The 17,207-nt window shown below is 43.0% G+C and overlaps 1 protein-coding gene across 1 annotated transcript; it reads right to left on the bottom strand.

Annotated features, from left to right (window-relative positions):
* Positions 1-6,913: 6,913 nt before the first annotated feature.
* BATF (basic leucine zipper ATF-like transcription factor) lies at positions 6,914-16,873 on the bottom strand. Its single transcript, XM_063118912.1, has 3 exons — positions 16,802-16,873; positions 14,111-14,215; positions 6,914-7,313 (listed from the first exon to the last, which is right to left on the bottom strand). The coding sequence occupies exons 1-3, from the start codon at positions 16,871-16,873 to the stop codon at positions 7,104-7,106; spliced, it is 387 nt and encodes a 128-aa protein (XP_062974982.1). The 3' UTR covers positions 6,914-7,103.
* Between the last annotated feature and the right edge of the window lie 334 nt (positions 16,874-17,207).

Genomic DNA, 17,207 nt, shown 5'->3' with positions numbered 1-17,207 from the left:
GTGTGCAAGTACTGTTCTGTACTTCTGTTCTGTTCTGTACAAATTCCTGGACTCAGAATTCTTTAATACTAAGTGTATGTCTTTTGCATCAGGCTCCAGGTAAATCCCACAAGCCTGAAGCGTGCCCACCCCTGAAGTGTAGTAACTGCTGTAAATGAGGTGCCAGTGTGAAAGTTGGTATGAACACTTGTCCTTGTGAATTACAGGGATAAGTCTGATCTCAAGAAGTGTGTTCGCTCTGGTTGGTTTAAAGGAAAACAAGACCAGGAAATCCCTATTAATTCTATTGCAACATTTGCGGCTTTCAAAGGAGCAGACAAGATAAAGATATCAATATTTTGATTTAAACAAAAGCAGTTAGCATATTCCTGGGTGGGACTTGAACCCTAAAATTCAATCCTGGATGAAAGAAGGAATTGCATATTGATCTGTCAATCATATTCACTGCATCCTTCTCCCTATAAATACAAACAAGCCCTATAAATACAAATCCTCTTGCCTGTACAACAAGTCACTTAACTAATCATTATTGCCTAGGATCATTATCAGCTTGCTTGCTGCTGCTTGCTGAACTCATGTGCATTCTTACCATGTGACTCAAAATCCCCCATTACCACGAGCTATGCGGGAAGCCAAAGATTAGACTGTACAAAAGAAGCTGCTGCTTCCACACCAGGGCAGGATCTACACTACTGCTTTAAAATGCTTTAAAACGCTTTATAACAGTTTTGACAACTGTTGGGCCCAGGACACACTCCATATACAGTTGTCAAAACTGTTGTAAAGCGCTTTAAAGCAGTATAGCTGGTGCAGTTGAACTGCCTCTTCCTGGCCTGACTTCTGGGCCCTGAATCTGAGTATGTGGGGAGTATGGCTTCCTCCTCATGAGTAGGTTCCAGGATCATTGACATTCTGCTACCAAACAGGCAAGCACTGTACCTCTGGTTTTGAGTTTCCGCTTGACACACCATTGCTTCTGGACTTGAAGTCCTGCAAGTGAACTTGGTGGATCTGGAAGGTGTATATGTGAGAAAGAGACCAGCCAGAGTGCAATGGTTCCTTCTAACCTGTGGCTTCCTTGAACAGGGTATCTTTCAGCGTGGTGATCATCTCAGCTCAAGAAGATTATTCAGTGATGCAGTTAGATTATTTTAGATCCTTGATGTAATGGTTTTATGGGGTGGGGGGCTTTAGATAGCCATGTGTATTTCTTCAATTGTGAAGCACACCACTGACATACCTTTTCCCCCTGCCCTCAACTACCATTCCATGCTTTATAGAACTGCTTCAAATGCATTAGAAGCACTTAACTGCTTTAAAGGCAGAAAAAAAGAGCTCCATCAGACAAGCATTATATTGCACACTCGTTACTGGGTTCTCACTGATTGTCACGGGTCCCTCTCATGATGTCGTCTGCCTCCCATGTGCCTCCCGCCACTTCCACGCTTCTTCGTGCAACAAAAAAACACTCCAGTAAGTTGGATTTATTTTTTGAGATGGAAATTGCCACTGTCTCCTGCTGTGTGAAAACATTTGCTTCCTCTTTCAGAAGAGGAAGTAATGAGGGACAAATGCGCAGGCAGAGAAGTGATGGTAAGTAAACACGATTTTCCCCAGTGTGATGACGCTCAATGTTGTACAATTCCAGGCATGCTCCAGCTACCCATGCAGGCTGGGGAATGCTGGGAGTTTTAGGATTTTTTTCTATCTAAACGTGTGTAGGATTAAGTGTGCTTACAGTGCCTTACATAAGTATTTACATAAGTATATTTACATACTTAACACTTTGAAGGTGCAAAATATTTTTATTGTGGCACAAAAGTTAACAAAACGAAAAACTGGCATTTATTGGTTGCATAAGTATTCACCACCCCCTGAGTCAATACTTGGTTGAAGCACCTTTGGCAGCAATTACAGCTGTCAGTCTTTTTGGATAAGTCTCTACCAGTTTTGCATATCTGAATCCTGCAATATTTGCCCATTCTTGTCAAAATTGCTCAAGCAATTTTGGATGGGGATGAACAGCAATATTCAAGTCTTGCCACAGATTCTCAATCGGATTGAGGTCTGGGCTTTGACTGGGCCATTCTAAGACATCCAAGTTCTTGTTTTTAAATCACTGCAATGTAACTTTGTCTTTGTCTTTAGGGTTATTGTCCTGCTGGAAGGTGAACCTGCACTGCAGTCCCAGGTCCCTTGCATACTAAAACAGAATTGCCATGTATTTGGCTTCATCCATCTTGCCCTCAATCCTGACAAGCTTCCCAGTCTCTGTTGATGAAAAGCATCCCCACAACATGGTAAGAGCCCCATCAGACGGTGGGAAAGCATGGTTCCCTACCATCGCTTCTCCACCCCCACTTCCTCTTTCTCATGGAGAAGAAAGAGGAAGCAAACAACATCCACATAGCCCATTCAGTGGGCTGTTTTTATCAAGCTGCTTCTCCTGCACGCAGCAGAAGATAGCAGCAAATTTTATTTCTAAAAATAGATCAGGTTTACTTGGCGGGGGAGGGTTTGTCACAAAAAGAAGGCTAGAAGGGGTGGGAGACTCACAGGAGGCAGACAACATCGTGAAATGGACCTGCAAAAATCCATGAGTCTCCAGTAATGAGCATGTAATAAAACGCTTGTCTGATGACGCTCTTAGGCCACAGCTAGACCTAAGGTTCATCCTGGGATCATCCAGGGTTCGCCCCTGCCCGAGCACTGGATCCCCTGTGTGTCACCTAGATGAACAGGTTTGACCCCTGGACGATCCAGGGATAAACCTTAGGTCTAGCTATGGCCTTAGTCTTTCAATCTTCATAAAGAAATCTGTAGTGTCCTTAATATATGAAGGAAGTTTATGGACTAGTGGTTGAATTTTGGAGTCAATATATAGTGAAATATTTTCAGTGATAGTATTGTTGCATGAAACTATAGGTTGTCCTGGCTTATTGTTCTTATGGATCTTTGGTAGCATGTAAAATATTCTTGCTGTAGGAGTAGGGTTAATTAAAAGATCAGCAATTTCTCATGTAGGAATGTATGGTTTATGTTGACAATTTTTAAAATTTAGGTCAGCTGTAATATTATCAAGTACAAGTACCATTTGTAGGTACTGCTCTCATTTATTTGCCTCAGGCCTTCAGAAATATAATCCTCAGTCATCATCACAACAGCTCCCCCTTTATCAGATGGTTTTATGACTATGTCTTTTCTAATTTGAGGTTGGTCTCTTTCTTCTCTTGTTAGATTGTAAAAGACACATCCAGGTTTGTGTCTATCAATTCTTTTTTAAAAAAACTGATTTAAGGAAAGTTTCTAATACTAGGTTTCTATTTGGGTTTGGAGTCCAGTGTGTGTGTGTGTGTGTGTGTGTGTGTGTGTGTGAGAGAGAGAGAGAGAGAGAGATTGTGAGGGAAGATTATGGCATGGGTTCAAAATATGCATTTTGTTATCATTATGGAAATATTATTTTAATCTGCATCTTCTCTCAAATGCCTTGGCATCAGCATTCATTTGGGCCAGGTCATGTTTTCTGGGTATAGGGCAGAAGTTAAGGCCCTTAGACAGCAGTTTGATTTCTGCAGGGGAAATTCTATCACCTGTTAGATCCACTATAAGATCCCTCTTTGAATTTGTGAGGGTTTTGGAGGATTATTGGTGCATAGTCTCACTGTGTTGAAGTCTTCCAAATTTTGGTTTTATGTTTCTTAGGATTTACTATCTTCAATGCAATGTATAAAAATGTGATTCAAGACGGAGTTCCTAATCTTGCTATTATTAGAGACTACACGAAGATTGTAACATAAGGTATCCGTTTTTGAATTTTTAAACTTTTTGCTCTGAACAATCTCAGAAAAGTATTTTGTTTGTTTTAAAATTTACTTTTCTTAAAAGAGCTAAGGTCTGGCATATTTAGGTAGCTTTTAAACCGCAGCTTTTAAAGCTCAGCTAAAAACTTTTCTTTTTCCTAAAGCTTTTAAAACTTGATTTTGTTCTGACTTCATACTGTTAGTTTTACCCTACCCAGTGCCTGTTTACCCTACCCTGTGCCTGTTTGCATTCTCTTCCCCTTCTTATTGTTTTATTATGATTTTATTAGAATGTAAGCCTATGCGGCAGGGTCTTGCTATTTACTGTTTTACTCTGTACAGCACCATGTACATTGATGGTGCTATATAAATAAATAAATAAATAAATAAATAAATAAAAATAATAATAGGTACATTTCCTGGTTTTGCAGTTCTTGTATTATTTTTTTTAGGATTCTCACTTTAATTACGTGGTGGTCAATCAAGGATGACAAAAGACACATATTCATTTCATGTCTCTTCATCTGACATATATGCAAGTATATTTTGGTAGTAATCTTTACTGCAGCTTATATTTACACTCCAACTTTAAATAGGCATGACAAAGTGGGGTGTTTTATGGGGCTTTCCATTACCACTTGTTCCCCAAGCTTTTGGGTATCTCCTTTGCGAGAAAAAAGATCAGATCACTGCAGGAGAAAACCCTGGTAGTAACAGATGTTTGTGCAACAGTGGTCTCTGTTCTCCAACACAAGGACAATATGTTCCCTGTTTATGGAAGCTTTTCCCAAAACTGCTTTGGGAGAAAACAGTGGATGTTATTCTATTAAATGGTGTTGCAACTCAGAATTACCACAGCCTCAAACCCTCTTGAGAACTACAAGATCACTTAGCAAGATGAGAGCATCTACTTAAAACACAAAGTATACAAGGATTTAGTAGGCTTGTCACTTTTTTCTTCCCTGACAGAGTATTTAACAAGTCTTGTTCAGACTTTTTGAACTCAGAACGCTCTTCTAAACTGAAGCTGCTTTCAAGTGTTCCCTAAACCAGCACACATCATCTATTATAGAGATGAACTGCATCTGCTACACAGAGATCCCTGCTCACAGGTGCTGGTGTACAGCCGGGGTGGGGAAGCTCAGGCCTGGAGGCCAGATCCAACCCTCTGGGGATTCAAATTATGCCCTCCAGGGTTCCTCAGTTGGCCACATCTCCTTGCCCCCAAACACAATAGAATCATAGAATAGTAGAGTTGGAAGGGGCCTATAAGGCCATTGAGTCCAACCCCCTGCTCAATGCAGGAACCCACCTTAAAGCATCCCTGACAGATGGCTGCCCAGCTGCCTCTTGAAGGCCTCTAGTGTGGTAGAGCCCACCCTGACCAATCGTTTGATGGCTTCCTGTCTGTTGTGCAGTTTCTTTCCCCATTCTAAAAGGTTGAAACCCCTCGCCTAACGCTTAGTTACTGGCAGTAAGAAGAATTTAAACTACAATATGCTAATATTTTTTTGTATTTAAAAAAAAACATTTTGGCCCCACACCTTTGGCCCTCCCCACTCCCACTGGAATGCAGCCCAGAACTGAATTTGACTCTCAGATCGAAAGAGGTTCCTCACCTCCAGTGTAGTCTGCTCCTGCATGCAAGTATATGCAAACCACAAACCGGGGTAGTAATTGCATGCTAGTATTCATGGTACAGAAGCTTGGTCAAGAGGAAAAGGTGACAGTTCTAAAGAATATGGATACACCAGTGGAGGCTGGTGGCTCCATTGTCAGTGGGGTAGTGAATCCGCTCCGGTTTCAGTCAGAACTCTAAAGGAGTTATCTAAAAGCTCCATCCAACGAGCATTTTATTGCACATTCATTATTGGGTACTCACAGATTCCTCGGAGGTAGCTCACATGACATCGACTGCCTCTCGCACGCCTTCCGCCCCTTCTGGTCTTCCTTGCGCCGCAAGAAAAACCAGAAAACCGATGAAATATTTTTTAGACTGAAGTTGCTGCTCTCTCCTGCTGTATGTGGGAGAAGCAGCATGTTCACAATAAGGGACTGAATGGCCCTCGTGCACCTTGTTTACTTCCTGTTTGAAAACAGGAAATAACTGAGTGTCCACAGAGAAGCAATGGTAGCCAGTGTTAGCCAGCGTTTCTTCCAAGGTGTGATGGAGCTTTAAAATTAAATTAAATTAAAATTAACTTTATTTAATTTACTAAATAATAATAATAATATGGTGCATTCTCTTCCCCTTCTTATTGTTTTATTATGATTCTATTAGAATATAAGCCTATGCGGCAGGGTTTTGCTATTTTGCTGTTTTACTCTGTACAGCACCATGTACACTGATAGTGTTATATAAATAAATAAATAATAAGAGCCTGGACTGTTTCTAACTGGAACCCAGAGTAAATTCACTGCCTCACTGACATTGCAGCCACTGGTATACACTTTATTTTGGTGCATTCATGTAATTCTTTCAAAAGATGGTGATTACCACCATATATACATAATTAAAAGCACCTATCGTATCAATTAATGTACCATACAGCTTACAACATCTGTGTATTGCATGAATATCGTAACTTTGTTCTGTCTGTCAGAATTATTTCTTCGCAGTACAAATAGCAGCCGTGTAAGTTAGAGTCAGGACGGCAGGGGCAAAAGGTTACATTCCTTGTCCCACCATACTGCAGTCCTGATCTTGATTTAACACCCCACATCTGCTATTTAGCAAAGGAAAAAAAACAAGCACACCACTGTAAATTAATGTAACGTCGAGGTTTCCATTATTCCTAATGTTCTCCTTGCCCTCTTTCCCTGCCTTCCTACTTCTTGCTCTGCATGTCATATACAACTTCATGTCACATCAGGTTTTAAGAATAAAACATCAAACTTTTTTTTTTAAAAAAATCTTTATTTAAAAAAACCACTTATACATACTGGAATATTTTCACCTTCCTTCCTCTTGTAGCCATGCGCTCGATTCATATAGCATGTACGTTTTCCAGAGAAACACACTCTTGTATCACGAAAGTATTTCAGTGCAAAGAACAGCGCTGTATATTGGTACCAGGGACTCTGGATCAAATTCACAAACACAAGCCCCTGCAGGTAGCTCTGCTGTGTCCCTGTTCCTGTGCGAGAACCAAATCCTAGTCGTTTTTACTCCTCCTTCAGGACAGCGTCTGTCAACAATGAATGGGGATAATCCAATCTGTCCATAACTGTGAAGTGTGTGAGGCTTCGCATTTCTGCCTTGGTGTGGAGTCTGCAAGCTTTTCCCAGTCCTAGTGGTTGGTCTCAGTGCTGGAAAATTGGGGAGCTGATGTGGGTCGGGGGGAAGGGGACCGGGGCATAAAGCACTTCAGAGGGTGCTGGCGGCTGCGTATGGAGGACGGAGCAGTGAGTCTCATGGGAATTCAGCACTGTGGAGAAGTGTTTCATTTCTTCTGTCAGCTGTTTGATCTCCCGGCGCAAAGCAGCATTCTGCCTCTCCAGGTCTTCACTCTCCTTTAAAGAAAGTGGGGGAATACTAAAAATCAACAGGCAGTTGGAAGCTGTAGACCCACAGTGGGAAAATAACGTGGGGAATCAAAAGATCTGGCCCTAAAATAATTCATTCTGGATTAAGGTTTCTCTCTTCCTTTCCTTCTATTACCAAAACACAGGAAATAGAGAGTTTGTCTGGTTAACAAACTCATTTAACTAAAGTGAAATATAGAAGGGAAGCTAAGATAGCAGGTAGTGCATGCAGAGAGAGAGAGAGAGAGGTTCAAACAACTCCTTCCCCACATGTTGAAACAATGAGCTCCATCACACCTATGGTTTACTCAAAGGTAAGCATGCATCAGATTTTAGTATGACTTGGATGTAAATGCAGTTGAGATCAGTGGGATTTACTCTTGAGTAAGGGAATCAAGCCTGGGCAATAAACGAGCTCCATTGAACGAACACACACACCCCTCCGATTCTGCCTTAATCCATCCCTGTGCAGAATTGGAGAGATGTATGTGTGTGCTAATGGAAAGGAATGACTTGGGGAAGGAATTAAAAATTCCTAAAAAATCAAGTGATGAACTGACCTGATTTTGGGAAGCATTTAAGGGTTATTTAAGGCTCTATGGTCCTGCTAAGGAGCTGAATATAACCCTGTTTGTTATATTACCATTATCTGTGTGGAACTTGGGTGGATAATCAAAGTTCAACAGGCAACATATACAGGAAAAGGTTATAATAGCAAAAGAGAAAGGAAGGTCTCATGGTAAGATGGAAAAGAATGAATTAATCCTGAGTTTAGGACCATTGGGAGAATGACTAAGGCCACAGCTAGACCTAAGGTTTATCCTGGGATCATCCAGGGTTCACCCCTGCCTGAGCACTGGATCCCTGTGTGTCACCTAGGTGAACAGGTTTGACCCCTGGACGATCCAGGGATAAACCTTAGGTCTAGCTATGGCCTAAATCTCTAACAGAGGGTTTTATGAAAAACAAGTTGGTACTTGCAATTAAGGGGGGAAGACAGGGGGGATTAGCATGCATCCTGCTGTGTCATGTGAGCAGGACAAGACCCAAGCACCAGCTCCCTTTCTTCCTCCCTGAGACACTAATGGTTGTCAGGGGGGAGGTCCTCCCAATGCCAAAATCAGCTTCAGAAAAGGGATCTTTCTCAGAACTGCAGCAGGAGAAGAAAGGGTTAAATCCCCTTCCTAAGATCTGGATTATTATCAGCTCCCACTACTGAGGCTATTTGCATTTTTAAAAAACACCAGTGCATTTTAAATGCAACGATGCATTGAACTTCAAGTCTAGCTTGGCACTGAAGTAGAAAAGGGATGGCAGAAGCAGAGCAGCAGCAGGAAACTAGTTTGAGGTTGGGGGGTGAATTGCCCTCCCCACTGGACTCTTCATGGGCCAGATGACATCAGAGGGCATGGCCACACGTGGTGACATCGTTGCTCCATCCATTTAGCCTTTCTCTGTACTGGGAGAGGCACAGGTTCCAGTTCCGCGTCTCTCAGCATGGAGATAGGGACACAGCCAGCACCTTTCCCCATTGCAGATGACATAGGGAGGGCAAAATTATAGTAATAATGACTTATAACTGTGCATCGCTACATATAAATTAGCATATGCAAATTTTATGGAAATCCACATCCTCGTTTGTCCTCTTTACTGGTGATGTATTTCCTATTTTTTGACATTATGTAAGTTGTCACCCTAGAAGTCTAGATTAGCAGCATTGCTCCTTTGCATCCTTTCCTGCCGGGGACAAAGGAGGTTTAGCTAGAGCAAGTCATAGAATCATAGAATAGCAGAGTTGGAAGGGGCCTACAAGGCCATCGAGTCCAACCCCCTGCTCAATGCAGGAATCCACCCTAAAGCATCCCTGACAGATGGTTGTCCAGATGCTTCTTGAATGCCTCTAGTGTGGGAGAGCCCACAACCTCCCTAGGTAACTGATTCCATTGTCATACTGCTCTTAACAGTCAGGAAGTTTTTCCTGATGTCCAGCTGGAATCTGGCTTCCTTTAACTTGAGCTTGTTATTCCGTGTCCTGCACTCTGGGAGGATCGAGAAGAGATCCTGGCCCTCCTCTGTGTGACAACCTTTTAAGTATTTGAAGAGTGCTATCATGTCTCCCCTCAATCTTCTCTTCTCCAGGCTAAATATGCCCAGTTCTTTCAGTCTCTCTTCACAGGGCTTTGTTTCCAGACCCCTGATCATCCTCGTTGCTCTCCTCTGAACATGCTCCAGCTTGTCTGCGTCCTTCTTGAATTGTGGAGCCCAGAACTGGACACAATACTCTAGATGAGGCCTAACCAGGGCCGAATAGAGAGGAACCAGTACCTCACATGATTTGGAAGCTATACTTCTATTAATGCAGCCCAAAATAGCATTTGCCTTTCTTGCAGCCATATCGCACTGTTGGCTCATGTTCAGTCAATTAGCTACTATTTCCCAGAGCCAGCAGTTAAAATGAAGTGATCATCTCTGAGGTTGGCTGGGGTCAATTCCCAAAATCAAAGTGTGGTGGTGCTATTTTTCAGTTGCCATGATCACAGGAATTGCTACAGAGGCCTGGACAAGGAGAGAAGGGGCTTGGTTCACACTACGTATGGTAATCTACATGAATGCGGGGGCTGGAGCTCTTTTGTAATGTGCAAACTAAAGTAGGCTTACTTACATGTGCTTCCTATCCCAAATCTGGCCAGGTGCCCTCTTTTACAGAGAGCTTCGGCTATAGGATGGTATAGAAATGTAATATAATAATAAATAAATAAATAAAGAATACAGAGGACAGCTGTATATTTGAAGGCGTCCTCTAATTGAAAGGCTGCCCTATTCAGTTCTGGTTTAAAGACTAGAGGCTTGTCTATACAGCTTGTTTACCCCGACCTAAATGCGCATATTCACATTTTAGGTTACATCACACAGCTGTCCATCACCGCAGCACTGGGGTTTAACCGCAATAATGCACATCTTCGCATTCACAATTTATAGCGACTTTTAGATCAGGTCCAAGTTTGCACCACATTATGGCTATGTGTCTTTGGGACATGACATGTGGGTGGAGCTTTGAAGGTAGGACAACGTGATTGGCCGATTTCCCAATTTCACACCAATCAGCTGCCTTGTTCATTCGCGCCGATTTTAGTTTGAAGTCACTCTGCGGAGCTCCGCAGAGAAAGCTTCTTAAAACAAATTTATTTATGTATTTATATATTTAGTGCATTTCTGTACCGCCCAATATGCAAAGCTGTCTGGGCTGTTCACAAAAACAAAGAGGGGGAAACAGGCAGCCAGACGAAGGAGACGTGTTCTGCTGCCTTGTTCCTTTCCCTCTGTAGCCTCATTCCTTTCCCTGTGCTGCGTCTTTCCTTCCCCCCCTCCCTGTTTGTCTGTTCTATGAATCTGCAGAACTCCGCATATAAAATGTATACCTTCGCTCCTCTCTCCTCCATAGCTTCGTCTACGCGATAATGCGCATGTGTGCATTTATAACTCACTATAAAAAAAATAAATTCAGGAAATAAATCGCTGTTGCTGCTGCAGTGTGACGCTCTTTACCTACATTTGAATCAACGAAAATTCAGGTTTATATTTAATGAGGAGCAATCCCGTCGTATAGATGGGCTAGGAACCATTGCCCATCAATGGTTAGCAGCTGCGCAGCAGACTGAACCGGCAGGTATGCGGGTCATCTGGTCCAAGTCTTTTGCACTATGCTGAGATCTGTGTTTCTATTAATGTTATAATTATTTCTACATTTGCATCTATACCTATAAATGTGCCTTATTCCAACTCTGCTAAGCCAAAAAGAGAGAGATGAGACTGAGAAGGCTGTATTATTTCCCCATCTTAGTCCCAAGCCGTAGCTCTTCCCTCTTGCTTCCCTCCAAGCACTGGGTCTTTTGAACCTGCCTGTATTTTTAACTCACCTACTGACTGCAGGGCCTAAGGGTGGTTTTTAAAAACGTAAAGTGGGAAAGGGTCTGCGGAGGTGGGGTTCACAGCCTTTACTCTTTGTAGAGTTTCCAAACTGAATGACGCTGTTCCTGTAACTCACGCTCTGGGCAAACCCGAGCAGGGAAGCAGGCCCCGTGCTGATAGCAAATGACATTTTCAGCCCTCAGCCGCACACTTCCCCAGCCAGCAGCTTATGAGAAATGACACCAGCATATCCTCCGCCATAGGCTCCCATTGCCTCTCACCAAACCCTTGTCATGTACTTGTATTTCCTCGACCCAGGCCACATACATCCTGACCCGAGAGTCAGAGACAGAGAGAGAGAGCGTTCAGGCCTTGGGGAGGGCGGGGGGGGGGGGGTTAATAACTGCCATATATAGCTAGAAAAACCACCTGCCACAGGAAACTTGTCTCTGTGCTAGAAGGAAAGTCTCACTTGTTTCTTTCAGCAGCTGGGGGAAAGCAGCAACGTAATGGGGAAATTCATCAGAAGAGAAAGTTGGTGCAGGAGGGGGTGGAGGTAGGAGCGGGGAGCCTTTCTCCTTGTAGTCTCAAACTATGGAAAACCATTTTGTACAGAGGACAGGGCTGTTCTCCTCTCAGGCCTAACCCAAAATTAAATCTGCTGCTACACTTGGTCAGTGAAGGCTGGTGGCTCTGATATAAGTGGGGTGGTGAATCCACTCCAGGTTTCAGTCAGAACTCTAAAGGAGCAATCCGAGGTGCCGGGAGAGAGAGAAAGAGTTCTGGCAAGTTCTGACTGAAACCTGGAGCAGATTCATCACCCCACTGACATCAAAGCTACCAGCCTCTACTAAATACAGTGTAAGGATGACTGTATGGTATATTGGTGATATATATCTTTCTTAATGCACCAAAGTCCATTACTAAGTTTCTGCATTATCCCTCCATTGAAGGCTCCAGTCAGTTTGAGCCATTTAAAATTCTGTGTTTATGAGTGAGTGAGAGACAGACAGACAGACAGACAGAACCAGTTTCCTAGGGAGGTTGTGGGCTCTCCCACACTAGAGGCCTTCAAGAGGCAGCTGGACAACCATCTGTCAGGGATGCTTTAGGGTGGATTCCTGCATTGAGCAGGGGGTTGGACTCGATGGCCTTGTAGGCCCCTTCCAACTCTGCTATTCTATGATTCTATGAAGTCTGCAGTTGTTACTCATTTGCTATGGGAGGAGGGGAGATTTTAGGAAGTCTGTTTTGAAGACAGTGCTGCTGTTAGGAAGATCCTGCATTTCCCCAGGATGTTTACAGCCCTATATGTGAGCTGTTCCTGCAAATGTCATAAGTTTCAGCAACTCTTAGTAGCCCCTTCAAAGTGAGTCTGCAAATAGCCAAATTGCCATCATCATGGACGATGTTGCTTATGGCCATGTCACAGGCTTAGTTCAGACGGGGCGGGGGGAGCACACAAGGAGCTAAAACTGTTCTTGGACTGTACCACTTGCAAGTGCAGAAGCACTGCATGGTTGAATGCTTCCTCAGGAGGAAAAAAAATCCCTGCACACATGAAACTAACCTATCAGAAAAAAAAGGCTGGGCTAAAACTGTTCTCCATGATATCTTGGTTTCTACAAGAATGGAATTTTTTTATAGGGGTGGATGCACTCATTTAGTCCCCCCCCACACACACACACCTACAGCTTTGAAGTAATACAATCCTGGAATAGTTTACTACCCATCTGCTGTTTGTGTGAACTAGGCTGCAGCATTTCGCTTCTATGCAATCCAGGATAGGATGTATCTGCCAGTACTCCATATAAGTGATTGATGGTTACACAAGGCTTAATACTGACATTATCATGTATGGAATACATGTGCTAATCTCATGAACAGCATATCATGAGTTGTAGTAACAGTGTCATTCAATGAATTAAAATAAGTTTAATGAATTGGTGGTAACTTTGCTGACATAACAGAAACCTCTAAAATAGATATGATCTAATGATTTGCCTGCTGGACTCCCCCTAAAGAATATCACAGATGAAATCCCTGAAAATAATTGCAAAAGAATTTAAAATTGATAGTGTTGAATCACAAATAAATATCTCCCCCACCCCAAAATGGATTCAGTATAGACTTCTCCAATATTGGAGGTATTATATATTCATTTTGTCCAGCATAAAAAAATGTACCTTGTTAATTTCCTTAATCCCAAAACCACCACAGTGTTAGTTTAAGCTTAGCTGGGTTGATGTCAGAAGATTGCAGAAGTAACACACTGAGGACATGTTGAAGCTAGTGGCGGGTAGGATGCTAAATATCTAATGAGTGCCCTGAGCAACTTCTGGGAGTTTCAAGATGTATCTTGTCCACCCCAGAAGACAAATATGCCTTGGGAGAAGCTGAGAATAAACTCAAGGGAGCATAGCCACTTGGTCATCAGAGAGCTACAAGCAAACTGAAGTGAGAATCCACAATAAAGCATTCCATTCCTGGTGCAAGGCGTTTGGCTTCACTATAGAAGTCTGACTATACCAACATTCAGGGCCACACTTCAGAGAAAGGCAGAAGTCCCTGGACAGAAGGATGGGATGTTCCCTAGCTCTGATATGTGAGCCCCCTTCACTCTGGTTCATCCAGCCTGGGTCAGCTACCTCCACTGTGGATCATTAAGTTTTCCAGCTCAGTACATTAGTTCAAGTTGGAAAAGGTTGAATCTGCTCTTATTTTATGATTTATTTTATACCAAAGTGCACTCATTTATGTACTGTGTACTGAGGTGGTACAGTCCAAGAACAATTTTACCACCACATCTGCCATCAACATGAAGTACTAAGCCTATCCCACCAATATCCAGGTGGGTAGATGATGGAAACTCCTACCAAGTGGAGAGTATCTGCTTTCTGTGTCTGTCTCTGCCGGCTTTTCTGGGCTGCAATGCGATTCTTTTCCCGTCTTTGTACTTTTCTCATGTCATCAGAAGACTCCTGGAAAAAATCCCACAAAGAATGTCATGGCACCAGGGAACATGCCTTCCTGGCGACCTCTGAGGATACCAAATACAAGCGCAGTCTTGAAGTACAAAGTGGAGGGAAGCAACTATTCTCCTCAGCAGTGACCTACCCACCCCGCCCTCTGTTGGGTTCATGGCAGAATCCATATCAGACGGATGGAGGACTCTCCCACTTTAAGCATGCTCAGATCCCTAATACAGAAGAAGTCAGTCCACCAAGAAGATCAGGTAAACAGCTATCTCCAGATCCTGAGTTACAAGGAGAGGTGAATAGTGAATAACAAACTTATTGGTGAACCCAGTTAATTTTCATAAACAACAGGAGGGGTTCTCTTACATTCAGGCTGCAATCCTATACCCACTTACCTGAGAGTAAGCTCTACTGAACTCAGGAGATTTACTTTTGAATAAACATTGCACTGTCAGTTAAGTGGAGTAATAAATTTTATGTAGGAGTCCCAAATTCCAATCCCAACCTAGCTATGAAATTCACCCACAGGTATGATTCTTGCTCTCTTTTACCAAATAAATAAATAAATAAATCTGTGTCCAGATGTAATTCCATAGCCTCTGTTGATGAATTTTGTTAATGTAGTGTCTTTCCTGTAGGGCAGGGGGAGGGGGGCCAGAAGGTAGACGTCCAGATGTTTTGGAGTTCAATTCCAAGAAGCCCCTGGCAGCATGGCCAATGGCCAGGAATGCTAGGAGTTAAAGTTCAAAGCACCATGGATCTACTTTCTGCCCACACCTGCTGTAGGGTCCCCCCCTTATATATAAAGCTACGAACTCTTTGTGTACAGATTAAAGCATATTTTGTTCAGGTTTAAGGCCCTCTTCCTAACAAGGTACAGAGCTAGTTTCCATCCTAGCATTTTAAAATGTATAACATCTCTCAGAAAAACAATTTTTAAGTTTCTTGAGAGGACATAACACTTGTTGTTTTAAATTAATAAAATTGTGTTTTATTCCTTTTCTCTTTTATTGTTCCCTGCTCTGGAATCTGTTTAGAAGTGGAGCAGTATAGAAACGTTGTAATATAAATAAATACTTCCTCTCCTCCAAAGCCTTTTCTCTCCAGGAGGTGTTATGTACCCCAAGGAGAATAACGTCAGTGTGGTTTAGTGGCTAAGGTGTTGGACTGGGAGTCGGGAGATCCAGGTTCTAGTCCCCACTCAGCCATGAAAACCCACTGGGTGACTTTGGGCCAGTCACAGACTCTCAGCCCAACCTACCTCCCAAGGTTGTTGTTGTGGGGATAACATGGAGAGGAGGAGGATTATGTAAGCCACCTTGGGTTCCTTGGAGGAAAAAAGGCGGGCTATAAATGTAATAAATAAATAAATAACATCCTCCAGCTGAGGTTGGACCAGTGCCAAGTAGATGGGAGATTTTATATATACTTATATGAAAAATTCTTCTGCTATCACATCCATGAATAATATTTGGTATGCTTTTCTGTAATAGTTATCCTCATGCTGCCTCATTTCATGCCTGCCCACGCTGTTCTGTGTTGCACTACTGCCTGGCCTCCTATCTTTGGTTTTGTATATCTTGATTCAATTTTCCTGAATCCTTTCCTACAGAAGTCCCATAGGAATGTTTCTGTCTGTTTCTATCTTTTTCTAGCTTCCAGAGCTGTTTCTCTTTCTAGAGACTCCTCTAGCAGATAAGACAAACGAAAGAACCTGACAAAGTAGACAGACAATGTGAACTCTAGCAAGGGTGGGAAAATCTTCAGGCTTGTAAGATCTACTTTGTTTTTTATTCAAACCCCCAGAGGTTGGTACAAAAGACTTCGAATTAAAAAAAAATCTGAGCCAAGGAATTTGTTTTATCAGAACAAAACAGAGATCACACACAAAAATCCACTCTTGGTTTCCCCAAACTTTCTTCATTTCTGCAGCATAGTTCAGGGTAAGAGGGTGGGAGTCATTTCGTTGCTGCTACTGGGAGTCCAGAAATCCTTGTCCATCTATTGCAAATCCCTGAGAGATCTCCCAGTTGATCCAGATCTACCTCCTGCCCACCCCTGAACTAGAGTTGTCATCTTTTAGTTCCACATGGCTCCAGTGCCTTTTGTGCAAACTGGAAGAAACACAACAAGCAAAATTTTCACCCATCACTCTGTCCTCAGACTGTGGCGAACTTCTTCACTCGAATAATTTCTGTATGTCATTCTGCAGCTCAAGGGTACCGGAGCCAAAAAGGTGATAACCATAAAATTAGAGCAACTTCCCAAACTCAGAACATAAGAAGAGCCATGCTGGGTCAAACTAAGGGTATGTCTAATCCAGCACTGTGTTCACACACTGGCCAACCAGCTGTCAGCCAGGAAACCACTGGCAGGATACCATGGCAACAGCACCCTCTCACCCATGTTCCCCAGCAACTGACGCATACAGGCTTACTGCCTCGGATACTGATGGTAGCACATTGCTATCAGGACTAGTAACAATTGATAGCCTTCTCCAGGAATTTATCCACCACTTCCCCCTTTAAAGCCATCCAAATTGGTGGCCATCTCTACATCTTGTGGTAGCAAATTCCAGTTTAACGATACCTGTTTGCTGGATGAGGATGAAGATGACTGGCTGAAGCTGCTGGAGTCACTGCTGTCAGAGCTATGGGGCATGGCTCACAGCTCCCCCTGTCTGTGGACTCTCCTCGCCTTTGCCTGTGGACTCTCTTCCTTTAGGTCCTTGGTGATCTCCTGTCTCTCTCCTTTCCCTTGAGCTTTTACTGTCCCTCTGGCCTTCCCCTTCTGACTTGTGGGTCACCTTTCTCTGTCCGTGCCAGTGTCTGCATACCCCTCCTGTTAGAGTCTGCACCTCACAGTGATACTGGCCTCTCTTTAGGTCTTAGCTGCTTGCTGTGGTTTCTCGGAAGCTGCAAGGGACTCAACTGAAAGTCACGTGGGCGGAAACTCTGAAGACAAAAGTTACGTTAAGAAAGAAAAGAAGAAAAAA

This window comes from Elgaria multicarinata, chromosome 2 (assembly GCF_023053635.1).
Source record: "Elgaria multicarinata webbii isolate HBS135686 ecotype San Diego chromosome 2, rElgMul1.1.pri, whole genome shotgun sequence".
NCBI lineage: Eukaryota > Metazoa > Chordata > Lepidosauria > Squamata > Anguidae > Elgaria > Elgaria multicarinata.
The sequence above is the reverse complement of the archived record's forward strand: the minus strand, read 5'-3'. Positions and strand labels throughout refer to the sequence as shown.